The 26979-nt window shown below is 44.3% G+C and overlaps 1 protein-coding gene across 6 annotated transcripts in view; it reads right to left on the bottom strand.

The window, feature by feature from the left end:
• Nucleotides 1-26979, bottom strand: part of LOC106605010 (phosphatase and actin regulator 4B) — a 75962-nt gene that overhangs the window by 2033 nt on the left and 46950 nt on the right. For 3 of the 6 annotated variants that reach the window (XM_082975238.1, XM_082975239.1, XM_082975240.1), the window contains 11 exons: nt 21623-21784; nt 21242-21322; nt 17616-18125; nt 11886-12245; nt 4740-4883; nt 3066-3591; nt 2522-2814; nt 1214-1439; nt 1045-1100; nt 536-597; nt 84-221 (listed from right to left, as the gene is read on the bottom strand). In XM_082975238.1, the coding sequence (XP_082831364.1) occupies nt 84-221; nt 536-597; nt 1045-1100; nt 1214-1439; nt 2522-2814; nt 3066-3591; nt 4740-4883; nt 11886-12245; nt 17616-18125; nt 21242-21322; nt 21623-21784 (2558 nt within the window). Of the gene's footprint in view, nt 1-83; nt 222-535; nt 598-1044; nt 1101-1213; nt 1440-2521; nt 2815-3065; nt 3592-4739; nt 4884-11885; nt 12246-17615; nt 18126-21241; nt 21323-21622; nt 21785-22899; nt 26455-26979 lie in introns of those variants that run through there. The other 3 variants (XM_082975237.1, XM_082975241.1, XM_082975242.1) reach the window with 3 other exon arrangements.

The raw sequence follows: 26979 nt of genomic DNA, 5'->3' as shown, positions 1-26979 counted from the left end.
ACTGGTGTCAATAAATAAGTGCATTACAAGCCGTGGGCTTTAGCCGTGGGCTTTAGGTAGCTATGACTGACAGCTGATTGTACCTTGTCAGCAGGTGTTAGCTTGGTCCAGGGCTTGTCCGCTCGCCGATCGTAATCATTGGCTGTGGTGACCTCCACATACTCATGGAAGCGCAGGATCTTTCTGGCCTGTAGCTCAGCAACCGTGGGCCTCTGACTCAGCTAGAGGAGGAGTTAAATGAAGAGTTTAAAGGGATGATGCCCTTTATCTACTTCCCCAAAGTCAGATGAATTTGTGTTCTGTATGAAGGAAGTTAGAGGTTGTTTTGAAAGCCAAAATGGTATCCACAAGTTCATCTGAATCTGGGGAAGTAGATAAAGGGCCTCATTGCCAGTCTCCCTTGAAGAAGACTACCTTCTCTCAGCTTGTTTTATAACAATTCACTCGTTAATACTCTATACATAAATGTTCTGTTAAATGAGAGAAATATATTATTACAGCTAACAGTAGTGCGTGTGTGTGTCACTGGTCTTACCTTCCTGGTGAGTCTACGTTTGATCTCTCTGACCTCCGCCTGCCTGTCTACCTGGTTCTTGGCTGGAAAGGAGAGAGAGAGTCAAACCAATGTTTAGAACCCTGTACAGACATTAACCAAATTGTGCAATTGCTGTCTATTTCACAAAAATCGGATTTTCCAATGGGATTTAATAAAGGTACTAGGTACAAATACACAAGTACACCGACTGAGATAAAAAAAATATAACCCACATTGATAAGAAGTGGCTTCATGCTCTTGGAATGTGGCCTCATTTATATAAATAACAAGAATCCTTACTGAGAGAGAAATACCAGTGGGGATTGAGCTGTGATTAGGTGAAAACGTAGGCCCCATTCTAATTCCATAAAAGTGCATTATTCCTTCCTCCCTTCTTTTAAGTTCTCTGATTTAGACGTGATCGGACGGGTGAAGGCAAGCGCTCCATGCCTCCACCACAAAGCTTTCACCTGTCGGAGAAATTGTGATGGGGAGTAGGAAAGACTTACGTTGAAGGATGTTTCTCTGCTCCAGCTCCTCTGCACTGGGTCTCTGGCTGAGACGCCTAGAGGATAGAAGTTCACATCAACCTTGTGTTAGATTTGGTGTGTGTATATGTGGAGAGAAGAGGAAAGAGCGAGAAAAAAATTATAGTGAGTGTGTGGCTTTATCTATTACCTTGTGAGTGCAGAGCCTATTTGTGTGCGTATGGCCTCCCATTGCTCCCTGCTCTGCCATGTCAGCCCTGTTGACCCTTGGTGTGTGTGACCTGGTGTGTGTCCCGGAGTGCGTCGTTCGGTGTGACCGCTGGACTTGTCCTCTCGAGCATGTTTCTCTGGGGCGTGTCGGTTACTCAGTTTCAAAGCTAACGTGTCTTTCCTTCTGACCCTGCTGGCCAAAGCACCTGAACAAGAACCACAGAGAGATGTAGTCAGGTATACAAAGATATACAATACCAGTCCAAAGTTTGAACACACCTACTCATTCAAGGGTTTTTCTTTATTTTTTACATTGTAGAATAATAGTGAAGACATCAACAAAAATATATAAACAAATAACACATATGGAACCATGTAGTAACCAAAAAGAAAGTGTTAAACAAAACAAAATAAAATAGATTTTATGTTTGAGATTCTTCAAAGTAGCCACTCTTTGCCTTGACGATCTCATGGGGAGAGACATTGTTACTAATTTGTAAATAAAGCCAGTCTGTTATTTAGAATTAGAATGATTTATTTCTGTTTTTAGAGGGAGAGAAACCAAAAACCTACAGTCATCTATCTCATGGGTCTCTCCCAGGCCAGCACGGGTATTGAACCAGCATCTGTAGCAGCACTGCATGCACTGTTTATGCAGTATCTTAGACCGTTGCGCCACTCAGGCGCTGTACAACGTGACCGGTCGGGAGTGGGCTACAGTACTACAGTAAGAGCAAAATAATCCTAACAAAATAAAATAAAAACCTTAGTGTAACAACAGTTTTAGTAAGTAATACTGAAGTCATGCACAATTATAATTTTCTATTTAGGTTCATGTCGCCCATTCATTGTCAGTTAGAGACACAGTAGGACCCAAAAGCATAATCAGTGCTCTAACTCCCCCTTGCGCTGGTCTGGAGCAATGAAGTAGTGACGCAGGGTACCGTACTAAACCACATATTACCTCTAAGTCTCGCAGCATAATCGCAAAACCTTTAGTGGAGCAACCACTGTAGGTGTGTCCAAACTTTTGACTGGTACTGTATAGGTATCCTGTGTGGCTCAATTGGTAAGAGTGCAGTGCTAACAATGCCAAATCGGGGGTAAATTCCCACAGGGATCATAGTCACATACAAAAAGTATGCGCTCACTCTACTGTAAGTCACTTCTAATATGCCAACGAGTCTGCTAGGTGGCATATTTCTTTTTACAGTATTTTAAATATGCTGCTGTATCTGACTATAAATGTTTATCCATAACCCAATTCAAGTGAGACAGAGATACATACTGGGTGGAGGCTCATCCTCCTCATCCTCGTCTGAATTTTCATCTTTATAGAGCACTGGCCCGTCCGAGTCGCTGTCTTCCCTTTGCAGGTCCTGCTCTTCTTCCTCCTCCTCCTCCTCCTCACTGCTGTTGGGCCCCTCGGGGATGATGTTGATGCTGGGCTCTCCCACCATGCACCTCCTGCTCCGTGGCTCCAGTTCTGGCTGGGGAAGCTCCCCATCGTACTCCTCCTCTTCATCATCATCATCATCATCATCATCATCATAATCCTCCTCGGAGTAGTCATCCTCAGTCCTGATAGAGAGAGGGGGGAGAGAGAGAAAAATGGAGCGATGGAGATCAGATGAGTTTTCAACAGAAATAGGAAAAGCCGCCAGTCACATATTATCGACGGAGCTGATAATAAATCATTGGCATCACAGAAAGATTGTGTGGCTAGATTCATTCATAAGTCCTAGACAAGGTCTTGCCAACTTTACACCTAATGTTTGAGGTGTGTGTTTTACTCAAGTCTATAACATTGAGGAAATATCCACAGGACTCACAGTTTCAGAGGCTGGATGCTGACGGCTAGGGGCCGGCCGCGGTCCCCCTGGTACTCGGGCGGTGTCTCAAAGAGCAGGGAGTGGGCTGAACGCTGGGAGCCGTCGGGATGAGGTTGGGCCTGGCCAGGGCTGGACAGGGCCCTCTGGATCATGATGTGCAGGGGGACGGGGGCTGGACGCTGGGGGGGCTCACTGGTGGGGCTGGGGGGGTCAAAGAGCAAGGGCTGGGGGATGGGATGTTGGTAGGAGTGCTGGTGGTGGAGGTAGTGCGCGTGCAGATGCTGGCGGGGGGGAGAAGGGGGGATGTAGTTGGGTAAGGGCGGGGACGGGGGAGGCATCTGGAAGCCCAATGAGTGGTTATGATGGTCCTCAGGAGAAAGCAGGGGGGGGGAGGGGGGGGGGACAGACTGGGTGGACGCAGAGGGGTCCTCCGGGTTGCGCTTTGTGACAGGGGTGGTCCTCTTGGGGGGCATCGGTGGGGAGGGCTTAGTTGGCACAAGGCTGGTACCGGCCTGGGTGAGGTTGCCTGTGGGATTGAGAAACACAGTTTATTGAAGGTGTTCACTTACTTCATTAACCTAAATCTGGCCTTTCAACTGCGGATCAAGTGAGTGCACATGCTTGTTTATGTCTAAATTTACATGTAAGATCGAGCCCAATTAACATGGGTGAGTGCACATGAATGGATATACACACCCAGATCACATGACTGAGTCCACATGAATGCATAGATCCACAAACCCAGGTCACATGAGTGCATTGGACAGGGTCTTACATTACAAACGGGTGCATGTGGCAATCAAGGTTACAGTGAGGGTTTGAATAAGTACACATGCTCTAGAACACACACAGACCATACACAAATCGAATTGGCCAGTATTCATCCATCGTCTCTTAGCCTCTCTGAACTGAGAATTATGAAAAAACCCTGTTCAACCAAGCTGGAATAGACATTTTGCGATTGCATGCAAACCTTTAAATATGTAAGCTTGATGCAGTTGCTGACGGATGTGTCAACATGAAATAGCATTAAAATACAAAGCCATGGACACATACTACATACTGGAGTACAATAGATCACAGCAGCTGACCGATTTAAGCGCCAGACATGAAGCATGCAGTAGACTGGATTGGACTATAACATCTGCTTTAAACAGAGTCAAGCCCTTCATCTGCCCTTCTCTCCTTTCTTTCTCCAGAGCAGATGTGTGGATTAGCCTTTATGGGGCAGCCTGGTCTGCGCTGCGCAGCCACAGCTAGCCATCACGGGAGACACTCAGTTACTCCCCCATTCACGCCAGAGGTGGTAGTACACATATGGTGCTCAGACACCCACATACACCCACTTAAACCCACTTACACGCACACCTCACTCTCATTCAACCTTGTTACGTGCATGCAGCCTAACGTGGCATGAGCATAAGAGAGCACTCAATCCAGGCCGTTATAGGTTAGTCCAGCAGTAGCATCCAGGTAGCATTTGGCATGAGGCATTTCAAGTCAGGATGATGCAATATGATGACGCAGGTGACCAGAAGGTTGACGTTAACAGGGCGGGGCATACAGCCACACACACACAACGCAGGCTCGGGAAGACGTTAGAGAGACAGGGTGGGCACCATTGCTTCGGCGATGCTAGTGAAGAGGGGCATTGGTGGGCATCCTTTGTTTTACCTGACCGCAGGCCTCTGCCGTCCCGTCGACACAGGTAGACAGGGAGGGACAGGTAGACGTCATAGTCGCCCTCGCGTTTCCAGCAGGACCAGTAGAGGGGCAGTTGGGAGTCATTCTGGTTCACACCCCCCTGTAGAGTGGAGGCTGGCGGGGGACGAGAGGTACGACACGCAGGCCTTCAGCTCTCATATAGGCTGGCTGAATGTATACAGTGTGTATAGGGTGACCAGACGTCCCTGATTTACAGGGACAGTCCCCAACTTTAGTGGCCTGTCCCCGGCTAGAGCTGTCCCTGAAAATATCCCCGATTATCCCTCAGAAAGAAAGATGCAACTGTGAAGTTACATTGAGGTTGATATTTCAATAATCAAAATGCTGTATCCAGTCAGATTTGCATGTACAAATTGTCTATCCCTGTACCAAACTTGTTTGACCATTGATGAGAACGTTCGTTCATTGATACAAACATGTAACCACCGCATTAACAACCATGCCCACCAGGGCCCTCATTTATCAATGTTCTAAATTAACTCGTACAAATAAAAATGTAGAATGTTCGCAACTACAAACAAAGTTGGTATTTATCAATTGCTCGTATGCTTGATTTACAGACACCTGTAAGTATTTTGCCTTGATAAATCAAACACATTGTAAAACACTGTGCTAGTGCACGTGAAGTTTCATTTACTTCTGGCTGAAACAAGTAAGGTGTTGTAGCAAACGAGTTGGGTTGTCTAGGCAACGCCCCCCTCCCTGCAGCAGCAGCAGCACATGCAGTCAGGAGCGGAGGAGAGGAAAATGTGTCTTTTAAAAATTAAACAAACGGTTATTCAAACGGTTATTACTGTAACCACAGTCATTTGGCTGACCAATAACCGGCATTCAAAATTCCATGACTGTCAAAGCCCTAGGTGTGTGTGTGTGTGTGTTTGTGTGTGTGTGTGTACGCGTCTAGCCTATGCCTTCAGGTTGTTTTTCCTGTAGTGCTCATCATATCTGGTTCCATCCTGCCTGGTCTGACAGGTGCCATGGAGGGATGAGTGAAATAGAGGAGAAGAGATGGAGGTTGATGTTTTGAGCCTTCGGCGCTATGGAGGAGGAGAGAAGTGGCGGGATGAGGGGTAGATATGCAGGGGTCGCGTTAGAGTTAATTAATCGTCATTTTTAAAACAGACCATCAGAAAAATCTGCGTTTTTAAAACATTTCACTCACGTTTTATATTGAAAGTCAAGTGTTTTTTTGCTTCAACAGAGTGATCAGGGACGTGCAACTATAGCTATCCTTCAGAGAAAATACATTGGTGCAACACATTCGGCAGAATATAGCTTCATTTTCATCCGATGACAACAGAAGTGTAACGCTATTTGGCTGGAAGCCACACAATTAAATGAGCTTTTGCATGGCCATCAGCCTTCCCTGTAGCTCAGTTGGTAGAGCATGGTGTTTGCAACGCCAGGGTTGTGGGTTCGTTTCCCACGGGGGGCCAGCACAGAAAAAAAATGTATGAAATGTATGCATTCACTACTGTAAGTCGCTCTGGATAAGAGCGTCTGCTAAATGACTAAAATGTAATGTAAATGTAATTTACATAAAGAACTGCCCTAAATGTCCATTTATGGTCACAAACCTTCAATTCAAATCTGCAAGAAATGTCACTAATTTCTGTCCGCCAACATGGAGAAATCAAAGAACACAAAGAAAAAAACTGCAGAAATAGAACTTTTCATCACCGGTGGAAGATATAAGTGTAAAAGGAGAAGGGTAGGGTGACTCTTCACTGTCTGCTATGGATCAGCGCATTGACAGCATAATTGGAGAGACCTCAGTGTCTGGCATCATTTGTGATGGTGATACTGAGGACCCTCTCCCAGACCCTGAAGGAATATCAGACACACCAACTGCTGGTAAGTCAAGCTTTACTTTCGCAACCACATTCAGACATGCACCACATCTAAATATATAAATGTAACAAAATGAATATAACCAAAATTACAAAACATGAAATCTTTACAGATATGGGTGATTTGCCTGACCCCTCAGCCATCCCCAGGCCTACAAGAAGGGTGTCCTCTTTGGCGAGCGCTTCAGCTGCGCCGCATATTTTGACTGACGCAGTCCTGAAACAACGAGATCAATACATCAATTCTTAGATTCAAACAGCAGCTGGAGGATGTATGCAACGGCCTGAGAGGCAAATACTGGTGCAATGTAAATGTGTTTTCCTTGTCGATTTGATTACAATATTTGGAAGAACAGATACCATACCTAAAACCTTTGTATGATATTGACTCTTGTCCTTAGTGCCAGCGCTATGGGTGGTGGGAAACACTCCCTGTCAGGCATGTGCTCATCAGGTCTGGGTGGATCATTCAGTGGAATGCCAATTTTGATTGCAATGTTGTGGAGCACACTGCAATCCTTGACAATGTAGCAAACCTAAAACGGAATTTGCACATTGTATTACATTCACGTAATGGCATTTGAAGGCACGTCATTTCAGTGGCAAATCTTGCTTGGCTGGTATCGCAGTGTGCTTCCTGTCCCAGACAAACGCCCTTTCAGCAGGCCTATGGTGCGCTCCACTGTTCTTCTGCATACGTGGGCTTGGTTGTACCTTGCCTCTTGTTGGTTTGAGGGGTTTGTGAGGGGAGTCATCAGCCATGTTTTTAATGGGTAGCCCCGGTCTCCTGCAGTTATGAACACAACATTCAGATCTTGTTTCCCAGTAGCGGTCTAACATGGCAAATAAAACCTTGCAAATAAAACACAAGTCACTTACCAATAAGCCATCCATCCCCAACAGCTCCTTCCTAGAGGCTAAGGCCGACTGAACTGTTCTGCACAATGAATTAATCATGTGTCCCACCTGGCCATTTGGCCACTACATTCAACAAAGCCAAATGTGAATCACAGATGACCTGCACATTGACAGAATGGAAACCTTTTCTGTTGACAAAGTTGAATTTGCTCAAAGATGGTGCTTTAATTTCGATGTGGGTGCAGCCAATTGCTCCAATGACATCCAGCTATGGTATGGAAATCCCTTTTCACTCTGGCCTGTTGCACAGCAGTGTACGGAAACTGTATGCAGTGGGGTCAATGAAATAATGCCATGAAGGACTGCAGGCAATATTCGGCTCATGGTTGGTTGTGAAATGCCAGACAGATCCGCAATATCCCGTTGGAATGTTCCAGTGGCCAAAAATCCCAGGGAGGAGAGGACTTGGGTACGCACTGGGATGGCATTGGTGCGTTTCGTCTCCCTTTCTAATACTGGAGAGAGTTGGTTGCAGAGACACAATAAAATATGCCTTGGAAAACGAAATCTACTAATAAGCTAAGCGTCGCTCTCAGCAAAAAAAACAGCACACTCTTTGAAAATACGCTCCCTGCGTAATGTAGCTGGTGCCAGATCCTCCAGCAATGCAAGATTTGCTATTTTGGACAAGTCACAATTCCTCAGTGTTGCCTTATATATTATTTAACTGGTTTAACTAAATTGCCTTCAACCTTACATTCAACTCTTTCTAATTGACTTTATTATTCAATTAGGCTGAAATGCTTTCATGTTTATGAATTCGATAGCACCCTGAGAAAACTATTTGTAGCTGAAGTGTCTATAAAAGAAATACATGAATAAACTATTCATGTATTATCTTTTTTTCTTCATAGTTTATGATTTGGTCCAGTATGTCAATCCTTTCTCCACCATTTGGTGGATGGTATTTCATTAGCAGTTTGACTTTTCTACCACAAGGTGCTGTGAGTACGCATGGTCAGAGGTGTGCTTAAATTTACGCACATTCTCAAGTATATCATGTCAGATTGTCAGCTTCTAATAGTAGAGATAATTATTTCTTTCAGCTTTTATTTCTTTCATCACATTCCCAGTGGGTCAGAAGTTTACATACACGCAATTAGTATTTCGTAGCATTGCCTTTAAATTGTTTAACTTGGGTCAAATGTTTTGAGTAGCCTTTCACAAGCTTCCCACAATAAGATGGGTGAATTTTGGCCCATTCCTCCTGACAGAGCTGGTGTAACTGAGTCAGGTTTGTAGGCCTCCTTGCTCGCACATGCTTTTTCAGTTCTGCCCACAAAATTTCTATGGGATTGAGGTCAGGGCTTCGTGATGGTCACTCCAATACCTTGACTTTGTTGTCCTTAAGCCATTTTGACACAACTTTTGAAATATGCTTGAGGTCATTGTCCATTTCAAAGACCCATTTACGACCAAGCTTTAACTTCCTGATTGATGTCTTGAGATGTTGCTTCAATATATCCACGTAATTGTCCTGCCTCATGATGCCATCTATTTTGTGAAGTGCACCAGTCCCTCCTGCAGCAAAGCACAGCTACAACATGATGCTGCCACCCCCTGCTTCACGGTTGGGATAGTGTTCTTCGGCTTGCAAGCCTCCCCCTTTTTCCGCCAAACATAACGATGGTCATTATGGCCAAACAGTTTTATTTTTGTTTCATCAGACCAGATGACATTTCTCCCAAAAGTATGATCTTTGTCCCCATGTGCATTTGCAAACCGTAGTCTTGTTTTTTTATGGCATTTTTGGAGCACTGGCTTCTTCCTTGCTGAGCAGCCTTTCAGGTTATGTCGATATAGGACTCATTTTACTGTGGCTATAGATACTTTTGTACCTGTTTCCACCAGCATCTTCACAGGGTCCTTTGCTGTTGTTCTGGGATTGATTTACACTTTTCGCACCAAAGTACGTTAATCTCTAGGAGACAGAACGTGTCTCCTTCATGAGCGGTATGACGGCTACGTGATCCCATGGTGTTTATACTTGCGTACTATTGTTTGTATAGATGAACGTGGTACCTTCAGGCATTTGGAAATTGCTCCCAAGGATGAACCAGACTTGTGGAGGTCTACATTTTGTTTTCCTGAGGTCTTGGCTGATTTCTTTTGATTTTCCATGATGTCAAGCAGAGGCACTGAGTTTGAAGGTAGGCCTTGAAATACATCCACAGGTACACCTTCAATTGACTCAAATTATGTCAATTAGCCTATCAGAAGCTTCTAAAGCCATGGCATAATTTTCTGGAATTTTCCAAGCAGTTTAAAGGCACAGTCAACTTAGTGTATGTACATTTCTGATCCACTGGAATTGTGATACAGTGAAGTGGAATAATCTGTCTGTAAACAATTGTTGGAAAAATTACTTGTGTCATGCACAAAGTTGATGTCTTAACCGACTTGCCAAAACTATAGTTTGTTAACAAGAAATTTGTGGAGTGTTTGAAAAACAAGTTTTAATGACTCCAACCTAAGTGTATGTAAACTTCCGACTTCAACTGTAAGTACAAATTGTTGAATCCCACACATTGCTTAGAAATGATCACACGCATGTTTTACGAACATTTCTGTTCGTACGCAACATTGATAAATGAGGGCCCAGGCTACTAAACAGGTGATTCTAAAATGACTAGCCTAAGAAAACTTTGGAGGGGTAATCAATTTCTGTGTTATAATTAATACACGTATTTGAATGGAATATATCGAAAATTGATAGTTAACTATAGTTCCATACCATTGTTTTTTTTCTATATTTTTGCACAACTAGCCCCATATAAAAAAATCCCTGATTTTCAATTCCAATATCTGGTCACCTTAACTACACCAGGGCACACCATTTTAAAAACAGTCCAGGTAGTCCTTCCTGGTTACAGTCATTTTTTTAAACGTGTGGTGTCTAATGAACACGACCAAGGTGGATATGCTTACACTGAACGCACTACTAGCACCCAGAACAAGAGGGTCTGTTTAATTAGAGTGTTACGCTAAGTGTCTGAGGAGCTTGCCTGGGCTGTGAGAGGGGCACCAAGTGCGGAAAGTGAAGAGAGGAAATCAAAACTCCTTCAGTTTTGGGCCCTCTAGGTTAGCCGTTGGAAGTAATCACTCTGTACCTAGCTAACTGTTAGGAATATTCCTAATTAACTAGTGGAATACCTTTGAAAACAGTCACTACAGGCTCAGCTAGCATTCATATACAGTTTGATGTTTCAACAACAGCTGGGGAAGCAATGATTGCATATTCAGTACCATGCCGGATGAGATTTTAAATCTACAAAACCTACAAGTATCCCATAACTTTTCCCAGTAGTTCTTTATAACCTTGATTTGAACATTACCTAACAAAATGCACTGGCTAAAATGCATTGTAGACAATAACTGAACGTATTGTAATTCTACCAAATTAAGAATGCAGAAAGTTTATCAGCGAAGCAACTTCTTAATGCCATTTCTCCTTCCTGCTACATGACTACATCATGAAAACCATTTTTCAGAGTATTCTATGCCCCATTTTTAACATATCCGACATGGTTAATTCATCGGAATTGTTTACATAATTGTTTACATAACAGCTGAAATGTCTACACACATTCTAGAACGTACATATGAAAATAGCTTGACAGACTATAGATGGCGAATAGGTGACAAACGAGCACACGGCAAATGACTTCCAAGCCTACTAGCTCCAGGCTAAACCAACCAACCTACATGTAATAATGATAAAGGAATTATATACAAAAAATGTGTTTAAACAGTCCTAAGGTAATACGCGTATCAGATCTCAAAGAGAACAACAGTGAATAAAGTCAGACTCCCCTAACGAGAAACGCCCCTGGTAAAAACAAAAACAACAATATTGTCTTCGCATGGAGCTGAGCAGGAGCAGGCTCAGAGCCACCAGAGTCAGTGGTGTCCTGGGAGAGTACAATGCCAGGGAAAATCTGCTCTGCTGCCTAAAATAGTTCAGTCTTATTAAGTCATCGGCTGGGGAACAGCTGCTGGAGCCGCAGGGATAACATCATTATAAGGATGAGAGTGGCAAAGTGTGTGTGTGTGAGAATGCGTGAAACGTGCACGTGTCCCTTGTAGTAACCCTTATGCATGTAACATGAGTCTTCTGCAGACATGTATGCATATGACACGTGACTAGAAGTTACGCGTGGAAGCTCCACTGATTGTGCATGTGCGCACGTGCACATGAGTGAATGTGTGTGCATCGATGCAAGCTGCACCTGGTCTCCCCTGGCATCTCATTGGCTAATTCTGCCATTCTGTGATTAAACAGGCCCCTACTACTACAACCACCACAACTAGTACTACTACTACTCACCCAACATGGCAGCATTAATGCCCCTGTTGACGGGCTTGGGCAGGGGGAGGGGAGGCTGCTTGGTCGCCTGGGGGGTGGAGGATGGCGCAAGGGACACTATTGCTGAAGATTGGGTGTTGGCGCCTGCAGAGGAGACAGTTCGGGCAGGCTTTGCTACTGCAGAGGAAGAAGAGGAGGAGGAAGAGTATGTGGTTGCAGGGTGATTAGATGGGGTGTGGGGTGAGGGTGACCCTTCGCTGCCGGGCTCGGGGGTGGAGCTCATCAGCCACTTGGGGGGCATAACAGACTGTTTGGGGGGCAGCAACTCTCGGAGAGTATCCCGCAGCGAATCTGGGTCAGGAACAAAATGGCTATCTGATTCTGCAAAACACACAGCATACAAAACATATGTTACATAACATACATGTGTTAAAGAGCACTATACATTTCATAACTAATCATCATCATGAGAGACACATGGGCGCATTCGTGTCAAAGACCGTACACACAGCAACTCGCTACACACTGCTAGGCTTTTTGGAGCGTGTTTGTTTCTTTTAATAGTGGAAAAGATACTATCTCATCACATTATGCATCTCCCTAAAAAACATAAATGTTTCAGTCTTGAGTTGGAGCACTGAGACAATTTGTGCCATTCACTCGGCCACTCTAGTGTGTGTGTGTGTGAGCGTGTGCCTGTGTATTGTCATTATCAGGGGATCAGCTGTGTAGACAAACAGTGCTGTAATTACCAAACCCCCTCCCCCCATTCCCCTAACCCTCCACCCTGCTTCTTATCCCACGCCATTTCTCAAAGCTGAAGTTTATTTATAGGCAAGTCTTTATCACGTGCTGATGTCACAGAGAAAAGAGGAAATACAGTGCCTTCAGAAAGTATTCACACTCCTTGACTTTTTTCAAATTTTGTTGTGTTACAAAGTGGGATCAAAATGTGTCCTTTTTTTGTCAATGATCCACACAAAATGCTCAATGTCAAAGTGGAAGAAAAAGTAAATTGTTTTTTATTTTTTATGAAAATAAAACCGCAATATATCTTCATTAGATAAGTATTCAACCCCTTGAGTCAATACATGTTAGAATCAGCTTTGGCAGCAAGTACAGCTCTGACACTCTTAAGAGCTTAGCACACCTGGATGGTACAATATTTGGCCATTATACTTAAAAAAAATATTCAAGCTCTGTCAAGTTGAACATTGCTAGACAGCCATTTCCAAGTCTTGCCATAGAGCCAATTTAAGTAAAAAATGTAACTAGGCCACTCAGGTACATTCAATGTTGTCTTAGTAAGCAACCACAGTGTATATTTTGGCCTTGTGTTTTAGGTAATTGTCCTGTTGAAAGGTTAATTTGTCTCTGTCATGACGTGGCCCTTTCTGGGTGTAGATCGTGGCTTCCCCCTCTCTCACTCTCTCCTACACCCAGGTTCTATTATCTCCTGTCGTAAATTCCTGGTGGAGACTCTCTTCCCCTTTTCATGCAGAGAGGGAGACCACCGATTGAACAAAGGATTTCACGTGGCCGAACTCCTAAATCCCCAAAATGGGAAAATAAAACTGTAAGTCCACTTGTGAGAATGTGGGAAGGGTCCGTGGACACTTAAGGGACAGTTATGTTGAGTGTGTTTCATCTGGTGACTTCACGAAGGACAGAAAACACACATAACTATATCTCTGAATGTGTACATTTCTCAATTATGGTGTTTGCATCTAATTCTTGTATAAAATGAATGAGTAAAGATGAAACTCTTTGTGAAATAATGTAATGTGATGTTAACCTTTAATTTTGATAGAATTGTGTTCCCTGTAAAGTTTAACTAGTCAGCGGCCACGCCCCCGTGAGCGCAGACATGATCCAGCGTCATGGAACCGCCTTTTCTACTGTTACGAATAAAAGCCCCCCTTAAGAAAATCCTCTTCAGACTAAGCAAACCCACAGTGTGAGCTGTGATTGTGAATAGTTAAGACCTCGGTGTAAGCTGAGGTGGCACAGGTTTGAGTACCAAGATTAGAAAACCATACCATGTGGAGCATTGGCTACACGCCTGGAAATGGTTAAACTCTGAGACTATCAATCCCTACAGAATAAGAGCAAATCTTAGATACTAATTACTAGTCTGCAGCTACAAATTATGTAAATTTGGGATGCGAATACCGACAACCGCCAAAACATCTACTCTAAGAACAATGGAAGCATGACGTATCCATTACAACTGACATTATCAGGAGCCGCCGATAGAGCAACCACCATGAGTAACCAGAGACTCTCTGATGAACTGACTCTCCAACAGACGGACCGATGATTCCAACAGAGAAGATCACAACGACATATGGGCGTAAATATACATTGATTGCAATTATTCCTTAATGAGTGAGCGTTCATGTGCGAAGGATTAGCATTTCAATGTATATATTTATAGACTGTATATTTATACACCCCTTTCCCTTTGTCCACCAAGCCGTCATATCGGTTTAGCCCACTAGGGAATCTTCCCTATCATTGTTAGTAACCAATATATACGGTTTGTTTGTTTATGCATTTCTGTGATTATTTAGTTAGTTAGTAAATAAATGATTAAGCAAATTGGTGTATGGATGATTTATAGTAAAGGCTGGGTTTGTGCAGATAACCAACAATTTACGACGTTCAGATGAGACTGACATGAGGTAAAGAATAATTCATTAACAGAAGACTAATTGATCAGATATTAAAATATCTGAAAAGTAATATTCTGAAAATTATAACTTTGTAATCTGAAGATTTTCCGTGGTGCCCTGACTTCCTAGTTAATTAAATTTGCATGATTAGTTTAATCATGTAATAATAATTACAGAGAATTGATTTGATAAAATAACAGTCTTCACCTTTAATGATGACAAAGACACATCTCCCAGTTTCTGTTGGAAAGCAGACTAAACCAAGTTTTTCTCTAAGACTTTGCCTGTGCTTAGCTCTATTCCATTTCTTTTTATCCTAAAAAAACTCTAGTCTTTGCCGATGACAAGCATACCCATAACATGATCCAGCCACCATGGTTGAAAATATGAAGAGTGGTACTCCGTGGTGTGTTGTGTTGGATTACAGGTTTCCTGTATAGGCTTCCTTCTTTGCATTCTGTCATTTATATTAGTATTGTGGATAACTACAATGTTGTTGAGCCATCCTCAGTTATCTCCTATCACAGCCATTAAACTCTAAACTCTGTAACAGTTTCCTTTCTCTCTGGCAACTGAGTTAGGAAGGGTGCCTGTATCTTTGTAGTGACTTATTTAAGCTTGCCATTACAAAAGGGTTGAACATTTATTGACGCAAGACTTTCCAGCTTTTCATTTTTTATTAATTTGTAAACACTTCTAAAAACATAATTCCACTTTGACATTATGGGGTATTGTGTGTAGATCAGTGACACAAAATCTAAATTGAATCAATTTAAAACTCTACCTGTAACAACTAACGTGGAAAAAGTCAAGGGTGTGAAAACTTTCTGAAGGCACTGTAGGTCAGAGAAAACCGGGGGAGAGAGAAAAGGAGAGGGGGAGGGATGAAATGGATTGTCAGAAGTGAGAGAAAAGAGAGAATAGAGGGAGAGAGAGAGAAAGAGAAAGCGAGAAGATTAGGATAAATCAGGGACAGCATAATATCTAAAAGAAACAGCAGACACTAAATGCCATTTAGCTCAGTGTGTAATAGCTGGAATGGTATCAATTAGCTTTAGCTCTTTAGCAGGGTTACGGTTGAGCTGAGAGGCATTAGCTTTTAACCTGTTAGGGCTAGGGGGCAGTATTGACACAGCCGGATAAAAAACGTACCCGATTTAATCTGGTTACTACTCCTGCCCAGTAACTAGAATATGCATATAATTATTGGCTTTGGATAGAAAACACCCTAAAGTTTCTAAAACTGTTTGAATGGTGTGTGAGTATAACAGAACTCATATGGCAGGCCAAAACCTGAGAAGATTTCATGCAGGAAGTGGCCTGTCTGAGAAGTAGTGTTTCATCTTGGCTCTTTTTATTGAAGACTGAGGATCTTTGCAATAACGTGACACTTCCTACGGCTCCCATAGGCTCTCAGAGCCCGGGAAAAAGCTGAACGATATCGAGGCAGGCTCTGGCTGAAACACTTTATCGCTTTTGGCAAGTGGCCGCTCAGAGTACTATGGGCTTAGGCGCGTGCCCGAGTCGACCGAATGCTTTCTTTTCTTTTGTCTGTTTACCTAAACGCAGATTCCCGGTCGCAATATTATCGCTTTTTTATGAGAAAAATGGCATAAAAATGTATTTTAAACAGCGGTTGACATGCTTCGAAGTACGGTAATGGAATATTTAGAATTTTTTTGTCACGAATTGCGCCATGCTCGCCACCCTTATTTACCCTTTCGGATAGTGTCTTGAACGCACGAACAAAACGCTGCTGTTTGGATATAACGATGGATTATTTTGGACCAAACCAACATTTATTATTGAAGTAGAAGTCCTGGGAGTGCATTCTGACGAAGACAGCAAAGGTAATAACATTTTTCTTATAGTAAATCTGACTTTGATGAGTGCTAAACTTGCTGGGTGTCTAAATAGCTAGCCCTGTGATGCCGGGCTATCTACTGAGAATATTGCAAAATGTGCTTTCACCGAAAAGCTATTTTAAAATCGGACATATCGAGTGCATAGAGGAGTTCTGTATCTATAATTCTTAAAATAATTGTTATGCTTTTTGTGAACGTTTATTGTGAGTAATTTAGTAAATTCACCGGCAGTGTTCGGTGGGAATGCTAGTCACATGCTAGTCACATGCTAATGTAAAAAGCTGGTTTTTGATATAAATATGAACTTGATTGAACAAAACATGCATGTATTGTATAACATAATGTCCTAGGGTTGTCATCTGATGAAGATCATCAAAGGTTAGTGCTACATTTAGCTGTAGTTTGGGTTTATGTGACATTATATGCTAGCTTGAAAAATGGGTGTCTGATTATTTCTGGCTGGGTACTCTGCTGACATAATCTAATGTTTTGCTTTCGTTGTAAAGCCTTTTTGAAATCGGACAGTGTGGTTAGATTAACGAGAGTCTTATCTTTAAAATGGTGTAAAATAGTAATATTTCTGAAAAATTGAAGGTTTTGCATTTCTAAGGTATTTGAATAACGCGCCACAGGATTACACTGGCTGTTGAGTAGGTGGGACGCGTCCCACCTAGCCCATAGAGGTTAAGGGCAGGAATGGCTAAAACGATAGTGCCGCATTAATTACGAAAGGAGGAGAGGATGAGCTATTCCCTCTATTCCCTTCTGTTCCTGAATAAGACGCATAGCTGGAGCAGGACTCAGGGGAGCAAAGAGGCTCCGAGACTCCTGTCTATATCTGGGCCCAAACCAGAGGACTGAAGAAGAAGAAGACTGACTGGAAGGGGGGGGGGGGCAGTCAGAAAACCAGGCTCCAGGTAGAAGTTGCCTTTATGCAAAGATCTAGGATCATCTGATCCTTTTCAAATCTTCCATTAGGGGGAAAAACACAAACCTTAGATCAGTGTCTAGGGACAGCTTCACCCTACTCCACAGACTAAGGTGTGTGTCAAATCAAATTTGATTGGTTGCATACACATATTTAGCAGATGTTATTGCGTGTGTAGCGAAATGCTTGTGTTTCTAGCTCCAACAGTGCAGTAATATCTAACAATTCACAATAATACATACAAATCTAAAAGTAAAAGAATGTGTCGGTGTTAATAGCTCACCTCTATGGGCCCTTCCCTCCTCTGCGGACGCGTGCCGGGGGAGGGCGGGCTTCCATGCTGTCTCAGAGGGGCGACTCCTCCTTCCGTCCTCTGATGGCGCCTTCTGCAGGCCCGGCCGCTTGTCTCCGTCAGAAGGGTGTAGTCTGCCCCCACGTCTACACTCCTCCTGTCCGATCCCCTGCACCTGGCCCTGCCAGGCAATGTTAGACTTCCCCTCCCCCTGGGACCGTCCTCCTCCACCTCCTCGCCGGCCCTCCTCCTGATGTCCGGAGCCTCTGGGGCCACCCTGGTCCCCATGGCGGTCTACCTCTGGGGGGAAGCGGACCCTGCGGTCCTCTGGCTGGGGCAGCCAGGCTGGGTTAATCTTAAAGTCTGAGGGGTTCATCCCAGAGTCTGAGGGGGGTCTTGTCTGGTTCTCCTGCCCTCTGCCCCCTCCACCACCTCCACCCACAGGCAGGGTGTGGCCATTCTTCACGTAGGGCTGTTTGGGGCTGTGAGGATCGTCCCCTTCTGTCACAAAAATGGATACAAGCAGTGAGACTTTCCATACAGAGACAATCATCACTCACACATCAGAAGATCTATAAACTACACTACTTTGAGTCACCAACCAAGTGTGAGGGAGGGGTTAGCCAGAAATCTAACAAAGCCATCATCTCTACTCAAAATGTTCTGCATATTTGAGTATAAATGGTCAAATTTAATTGGCTTGTTGAAATAGGACAAAGGATGGGCTTTTGGATTTGTTCCCTCTGTGCATCTGGACATGATTTCGCAGCCCTCTTCAGAATGTAAGGTTTGAGAAAGGTGTCCTAACTGCCAACCTCTTTGGAACAGAGCTCTGCCCATGGAGTGAAATATGTTTAATAAACGGGCCTCTGCAACACCGATGCCGGCAGAGTAAGAGCACAGAACACACTGACTTTAAAAGCTATTTCGCTGCAGGGTGCAATTCGTTCCACTTTCCCCAGCTCAAGGAAAACGCCATGTCATTTTCTTCCCAAAATATACAGTTATACTGTTTAAAAGGGAGCATGAGAGTGAATTTGCCTTTCTTCAACTGCCATTGAGTGAGCTGAATTTGAAGCTGTTACTGTCATCGACTATGCTGTCTGTGTAGGTGTGATAGCCCTGGACTTTCGTCTGATAAAGATAAAGCCATTTCCAATTTGCTCCCTCCCCCTTGGCTGCCCTAACCCTTAAATGTTTGCAGATCTGAAGGGTCTGGATAGGTATATGTAGGGTAGTGGTGGAGCGTCCACCATGTTGCTTACACTTTACATATATCAAATAAAATTGTATTTGTCACATGCGCCAAATACAACAGGTGTAGACCTTACAAGCCCTTAACCAACAATGCAGTTTTAAGAAAATCCCTAAAAAAGTAAATGATAAGAATAAAAAATAATTAAAGAGCAGCAGTAAATAACAATAGCGGGGCTATATACAGGGGGTACCGGTACAGAATCAATGTGTCATTGTGCGGGGGATACCGGTGTCGAGATTATTATGTACATGAAGATAGAGTTATTAAAGTGGCAATGAATAGATAATAACATTCTCACATAGGTGTTCCATTTGTCCAGGTGGGAAAGGAGTGCAATAGAGATTGCATAATCTGTGGATCTGTTGGTGCGGTATGCAAATTGGAGTGGGTCTAGGGTTTCTGGAATAATGGTGTTGATGTGAGCCATGACCAGCCTTTCAAAGCATTTCATGGCTACAGACGTGAGTGCTACGGGTTGGTAGTCATTTAGGCAGGTTACCTTAGTGTTCTTGGACACAGGGACTACAGTGGTCTGCTTGAAACATGTTGGTATTACAGACTTGGACAGGGAGAGGTTGAAAAAGTCAGTAAAGACACTTGCCAGTTGGTCAGCGCATGCTCGGAGTACACGTCCTGGTAATCCGTCTGGCCCAGCGGCCTTGTGAATGTTGACCTGTTTAAAGGTCTTACTCACATCGGCTGCGGAGAGCATGATCACACGTCATCCGGAACAGCTGATGCTCTCATGCATGTTTCAGTGTTACTTGCCTCGTAGCGAGCATAGAAGTTATTTAGCTCGTCTGGTAGGCTCGTGTCACTGGGCATCTCTCGGCTGTGCTTCCCTTTGTTGTCTGTAATAGTTTGCAAGCCCTGCCACATCCGACGAGCGTCGGATCCGGTGTAGTACGATTTGATCTTAGTCCTGTATTGACGATTTGCCTGTTTGATGGTTCGTCGGAGAGCGTAGCGGGATTTCTTATAAGCTTCCGGGTTAGAGTCCCGCTCCTTGAAAGCGGCAGCTCTACTCTTTAGCTCAGTGCGAATGTTGCCTGTAATCAATGGTTTCTGGTTGGGGTATGTACGTACAGTAATTGTGGGGACGACGTCCTCGATGCACTTATTGATAAAGCCAGTGACTGATGTGGTGTACTCCTCAATGCCATATGAAGAATCCCGGAACATATTCCAGTCTGTGCTAGCAACATTCCTGTAGTTTAGCATCTGCTTCATCTGTTCACTTTTTTATTGACCCAGTCACTGGTGCTTCCTGCTTTAATTTTTGCTTGTAAGCAGGAATCAGGAGGATAGACTTATGGTCTTATTTGCCAAATGGAGGGCGAGCTTTGTATGCTTCTCTGTGTGTGGTGTAGAGGTGGTCTAGGATTTCCCCTCTGGTTGCACATTTAACATGCTGATAGAAATTAGGTAAAACTGATCTAAGTCCCGGGCCACTAGGAGTGCAGCCTCTGGATGAGCGTTTTCCTATTAGCTTATGGCAGAATACAGCTCATTGAGCGCAGTTTTAGTGCCAGCCTCAGTCTGTGGTGGTATGTAGACAGCTACGAAAAATACAGATGAAAACTCTCTAGGTAGATAGTGTGGTCTACAGCTTATCATGAGATACAGGCGAGCAAAACCCTGAGACTTCCTTAGATATTGTGCACCAGCTATTATTTACAAATATGCATAGGCCCACGCCCCGTGTTTTACCAGAGGCTGCTGTTCTGTTCTGCCGATAGTGTATAACCCGCCAGCTGTATGGTCTTAATGTCGTCGTTCAGCCACGACTCGGTGAAACATAAGATATTACAGTTTTTAAATGTCCCGTTGGTAGGATATACGTGCTTTCAGTTCCTCACATTTATTTTCCAGCGATTGAACGTTAGCTAGCAGAACGAAAGGCAAGGGCAGATTAGCCACTCGTCGCCTGATCCTCACAAGGCATCCAGATCTCTTTCCGTGAAACCTACGTTTACTTTTCCAGCGAATCACGGGGATGTGGGCATGGTCGGGTGTCCGTAGTATATCCATTGCGTCCGACTCCTCTAATTTGAGGTGAGTATTCCCAGTTCTGATGTCCAGAAGCTCATTTCGGTCATAAGAGACTGTAGCAGCAACATTATGTACAAAAACGTTACGAACAACGCGAAAAAGCAAACAAAATCGCATGGTTGGTTAAGAGCCGATAAGACGGCAGCCCTACCCTTCGGCGCCATCTTTCGCCCTCCGGTGCAATTTTTCGCCAAACATTCAAAGTTTAGGGGCAAGTGGAAGGAGTAGGGAGCCAACTGGAACTGGCTGATTGAGTCATGTGGGGGATCAGGTGAGTGAGTGACATCACCAGTGGCAGCACTCTTACCATTCTCCGGGAGCTCCTTCAGCACTCCCTGTTCTATAAGCTCCTGCCTCGGTCGCCTCATCGACATCTTTCTCTCCAGAACTGCCGTCAACACACAGAATTTAAGCCAGTGCGTTAATGCACTGAGGTTTTCTTCAGATTTCTTCCAGATAGCATATAAAACCACGTTCCAGAAGTCAAAGATGTAAGTTTACAGATCTTCAAATTAAAATGATATTATTCTAACCACTATAACAATCGTCTTGTTTAAGCAGACTGAACTGGACACACTGGAAAATTGGCCATATCACCAAGAGACAGGAAAACACACTGAAAGGTGATAAAGGTTGAATGCAACACATAAAAACAAACAAACAAACACAATGAAACCATAACACAAACCTTCTGAAGTTTCCGTAAACTTCTCGCTGCTTTTCTTCTTCCTCCACTTCCATGGTTTGAAGATCTTGCCAAGGGTAGAGAACTTGCCCTTGCCCTTGAATGGGAGAGGGGTGCTGTCCCCATCTCCCTCCGTCGTGGTGTGCAGGTGGTCAACTTCATCAACTGGAGCAATGGAGTCAGAGAGACAAGAATAGAGAGTCAAGAAACACTGTTGAAATATGACAACCACAACTGGGTATCTACAACATCTACAGCACAGAGAGCAGAGGTAACCCTTGCCCAGACATTTTTAGTAGCCTAGCTGTGCTCTAACTCAGGCGAGCAAAACCTTGTGCACCAGCTGCTGTTTAGCCTGGCCCATGCAATTTAAGTAAAGTGTAGTATTAGAACATATAGCCTATCTGAGCTAGACTGACACCCATATGCACACAGAGTAAAGTGCAGAAGAAAATTAGCCTAGCTATGCTAGCCTGACACTCATATGCACCGTGATTAAAGAACGTGGGAGGGCCAGGCTCATTAGAAAGGTTATTAACATTAGCTCAGAGCTCTGGGACTGTGTGTGCTTTGGCAGGGTGATGGTGAAAGCGCATATACTCCTCCACACATTCATAACTAAGTAACCAACAGTTATGGGATGGGAGAGTCCCTCTTGCACTAGCCTCCGTCCATAGCGTCCCACAGTCAAGAGTCTCACATTCCTCCCTACTGGGAGAATATTGTTATAAGCCTTTCAACACCAACAGGCTACGTGGAAGCACACAGACACACATTGCACTCTTTATGCTTTTTCACTAACAATGTGGAGTCATACACCTTTAAAAATAATTTGGAGGTAGGACTCTCTCTTTGGCCTGAGTGTCGTACAGACATCCAGCTGCTGTGGTAACAGCTCAGGTGATTGACAGGCTGACTGACAAGGTGCTGAGCTTCACAAGGCCTGTCACAGAACATCTCTGTGAGCCAGGTTCCTCTAAGGTTGAGGTAGTAATTCAGCAGACATAATATTTACCGTGTAGAAGGGCTGGGGCAAAACAACTAACCAGTCCCACAAACACAGGATGTCCTGACAATAACACTGCCCCAGCAATTCGTTTCACACAACAACGCACACTTAAAAAATGCTATAATATTTGCCAGCTGCTGATGGGCAGATGTAATAATACTATACAATACCTTCCTTGAAAACACCAGAAGTGGAGGTAGAGGAAACATGTCAAAAGGTGGAAATGGGCTCCAAAGCAGGGTCATGGAGGTTATATTACAGAGCTAGTCACCTGGGTGAGAGGTCAGGGTCCAGCTTCCATGGTGGTGGGACTTGAGGCAGCATGCCATGAGGAAGCAGAAGGTTGTGTTTAAAAACTCAAACACTTGTCCCTAGTCAATCCCAACACCCTAGGTAGGGAGGGGCGGGGGTCGGCTGTGACAGTGCAGAGACCCACAGAAGGCTGCTAAGCCACATAAGGACAAAACATCAAAGTCCAGAGGTCAGGTCCAAACCATGTACATCCATCTCCTCGGGAAGTTACAAAAACCAGTGGATTCAGTTCATGATGTCCAAAGAATGAGTTGCTAAACACAGTTGTCTGTAACATATACACTCCCCTGGTTGTCCTACACACAGGCACAGCAGGCTCTGGCAAAATGGTTTGCCTCTGACAAGGAGAGCACGACAGGCAGGCAGGCAGGTTAGTTAAAATCCACTCAAGCAGGATAAATGCAGGCTGTGCTGGGCCGACACACTCCAGATCCACAGTGGGTTGACTGACTGATACTACCAGAAACACACAGCAGCACATTCACTCCATTCACCTGGTAGCAAGAAATACAGTTGATCTTATCCCGGAGATTCGAAAGGTGACCAAATGGATCCTTCCTATACCCATTTTCTTGTCAAAAGCATGCCTGAAGAGTGAGTGGAGGTCCGGTGTGTGTAGGCTGTCTGCAGCTGTGTGACTCGGACAGAGGAAAGGGGGGAGGGGGTCTAGGAAACAACGGAGGAAACGGCACTCCACCCTGATCCTAACTGTGACAGAGAACAAAGTCAACCTCCACCCCTCACACATCTTACTGTACTGGACATGGAAACAGAGAGCCTGTTTCAACTGATAGCCTGTACTGTAGGCTATAAAGCACACAGGACATAATATTAAGTGATAATGCCAGAGAAGGCAGGTATATTGGCAGGGGTGTTAGCAAATTGTGCCAATATACCCTTCAAAACACCGGCTTCAAGGGCATTATAACTTTTATACAACGGGTTACCAACATATTCAAATAATGATTGACATATTTTCATTAAAAACATTATTTTGATGAATTTATTCATACCATTTCATCCTTCCACAAGATATAGTCCCGACACAAATCTAGGGTTGCTACCCAAGCTGGCTGGTTGTTCGTTCTATCGGTTCGGTTGCTAGAGACGCGATCCAGTTGTTCAGTCTTTTTGTTCTGTAAGGTTTATACAAATCTCTGCTGTTGAAAACTAAATTTTAGTGTAAAAGAAAAGTGAGATAATGTCTAGATGCTTTTTATAATGGAGATCAAGTTTATAACTTGGCTGGGCTGACAGTGGATTGCGCAGTCAGATGGAACAGAGTAAATAGGCATTTTAACGTCATAGATTTAGCCGGTGGTAATTTGTGGAATAGACACCGGCTGGAATGCGGTTTTTACCAATCAGTATTAAGGATTAAACCCACCCGTTGTATAACAATATCATAAACCCTCCATTATCATCACTCCCTTCTAAAAATCATCAATCACCCAGACCTCTTGAAGAATCCTTAAGTGTTGTGTACAATGATTTTATGTAAAAACAAAAGACCTTAGAGAGGTCTGGAAGACAAGTTCAAAGTGAATGATACAGTGACAGCCAGGATACCAGGCTAGACAGTGCTGTCCAATCGGGAAGCCAGCCCATCTAAAGCTTGCCAATAAGGAAACAGGGTCAGACTTGGTCATCACTAGTTATGTTACATTCCCAAATAAGAAAAAAATTCAATTGCTGCTCAACAGAAATAGGGAACTAACAAATGAGCCTCTGACAACCAGAACGAAACAGGTGGGGTTTTAAAAGGCATCCAAGGGGGTGCCTACTGACTGGGTGCTGGCCAAACAAACACTCACTAGATTTGCCTGATAGCAGACAAACTAAAGGAAAAAACAACGCACACCAACTTAGGTAAGGGAGTACAAATAAATGTGGCACAAACCAAACAGGTGAGACATGATAAAAGGCTTTGTTTCACATAAGAGATGCCCACTGAAGCATTGGCTCTGTAGCTCTTAAATATCACCTGAAACTAACGACTGACTAACGAGGCGACAGGTGCAACACATCCTGAACAACTAGGATAATTCCAATCAGTGCACATCCACAACTAAATAGAACCAACCTCGAAAACCAAAGCCTGTCACAGTTACCACAGCCACAAAGTCATAAGTTCCACCTATTTCTACAATTTATCTACTTAAAATGTGATTTCCCATTTTTACGATATAGCCAATTTCGACTTTGTGGCTTTACTATCTAGTGGAAACCGCCAGACTGGGATGACCTAATAGCCACACCTGGTGTCAAAACATCTTCCACACCTCAGACTAGTGATGGGAAGTTGAGCTATTTTTACTGACTATGATCTTTGACTCGTTTAGTCAAAAGAACGAATCTTGACTATTTTGAGTCAGTAATGCCCAGATTTCTAGGAATACAAACAATATTATTTATTGATACACTTGAAACGAGGTCTTGTTGTGGCCGCAACCGGACTAGATTGTGAACGGCTCTTGGCGGAATGCATTGCTTGACTGCCGTCAGGGTGATGAGCACAATATTGTTCGCTAACTGCAGCACCCCAAATGATTCGTTCTCAAGTTTGAGTTTGTTGAGCAGAGGCTGTGTGTGTTTCGGTTCTACAAAACCGTGTCCATCATAACATTCAATAATCAATGAATTGCATTAATTGCACCATGCGATCAATTATCAGTTCTAAACATGTATTTTTCTTCTCTATGCTGCCTGCAGCATGATATATTTTCCAGCGTGCATATATGTCAGTGTCACGTCCTGACCAGTAGAGGGTGTAGTTGGGTCAGGACGTGGCAGAAGGGAGTGTGTGTTTTTTATTGTTTCATTGATTTTGGCCGTGTGACTTCCAATCAAGCACAGCTGTAGAGGGTTGTGGTTGATTGGGAGTCACACATAAGGAGCATGTTTTTCCTTTGGGTTTTGGTGGGTAATTGTTTCTTGTTTAGTGTGTTTGCACCTGACAGGACTGTTGGCTGTCAGTTTCCTTGTTTTGTTTGTTATAGTGTTCTTTCTAATTAAATTGAAAGATGAATACTAACTCCGCTGCATTTTGGTCCATTCCTGAAGACAGCCCTTACAGAATTACCCACCAAACCCGGACCAAGCGGCGGAAGAGGAAGGAGCAGCAGGAGTATAGCGTTATGGACCAATGGACTTGGGAACAGATCCTGGACGGAGAGGGACCATGGACTCAGGCTGGGGAATATCGCCTCCCGCAGTGGGAGATTGAAGCGGCGAGAGCGGAGAGGCGCTATTACGAGGAGAGAGAGCGCAACGAGCGCGAGAGGCAGCCCCAATAAAAAAAAATTGGGGGGGCACACGGGACAGTCGGTGGAGCTGAGGTCGGAACCAGAGCCAGTCGGGATGACATTGGAGGTGAGCGAGGGATATGAGACAGAGACAGTGACGGGATTAATGGGTAAATTAGGAGAGAGAGAGATGAGAGAGCTGCTAGTATGGTGCATTAAGTACGGCATTCGCCCTAATGAGCGTGTCGTGGGAATGATGTCACCTGAGGCAGCTCTCCATACTCGTCCTGAGGTGTGTGCTGGTTGTCTGGTAAAGACTGTGCCTGTGCCCAGAAACAGGCCTCCTGTATGTCTTCCCAGCCCTGCACGTCCTGTGCCTACGCCCAGAACCAAGCCTCCTGCATGTCTTCCTATCCTGGTCAAGCCCGTGTCTCCTCCACAGACCAGTCCTCCAGTGGGTCTCCCTATCCTGGTCAAGCCCGTGTCTCCTCCGCAGACCAGTCCTCCAGTGGGTGTCTCCACCCTGGTCTCTCCTGTGCCACCTCCTCAAACCAGGCCTCCAGCGGGTCTTCCCAGACTGGTGAGTCCAGGGCCTGCGCCCAGAGCCAGGGCTCCGTTATGTCTCCCCAGCCTGGTGAATCCTGAGCCGGAACTGCCGGAGTGGCCAGACTGCCCGGAACTGCCGGAGTGGCCAGACTGCCCGGAACTGCCGGAGTGGCCAGACTGCCCGGAACTGCCGGAGTGGCCAGACTGCCCTGAACTGCCGGAGTGGCCAGACTGCCCTGAACTGCCGG

This window comes from Salmo salar, chromosome 05 (genome assembly GCF_965601325.2).
Source record: "Salmo salar chromosome 05, fSalSal1, whole genome shotgun sequence".
Lineage (NCBI taxonomy): Eukaryota > Metazoa > Chordata > Actinopteri > Salmoniformes > Salmonidae > Salmo > Salmo salar.
This window is presented reverse-complemented; position numbering and strand designations above follow the sequence as displayed.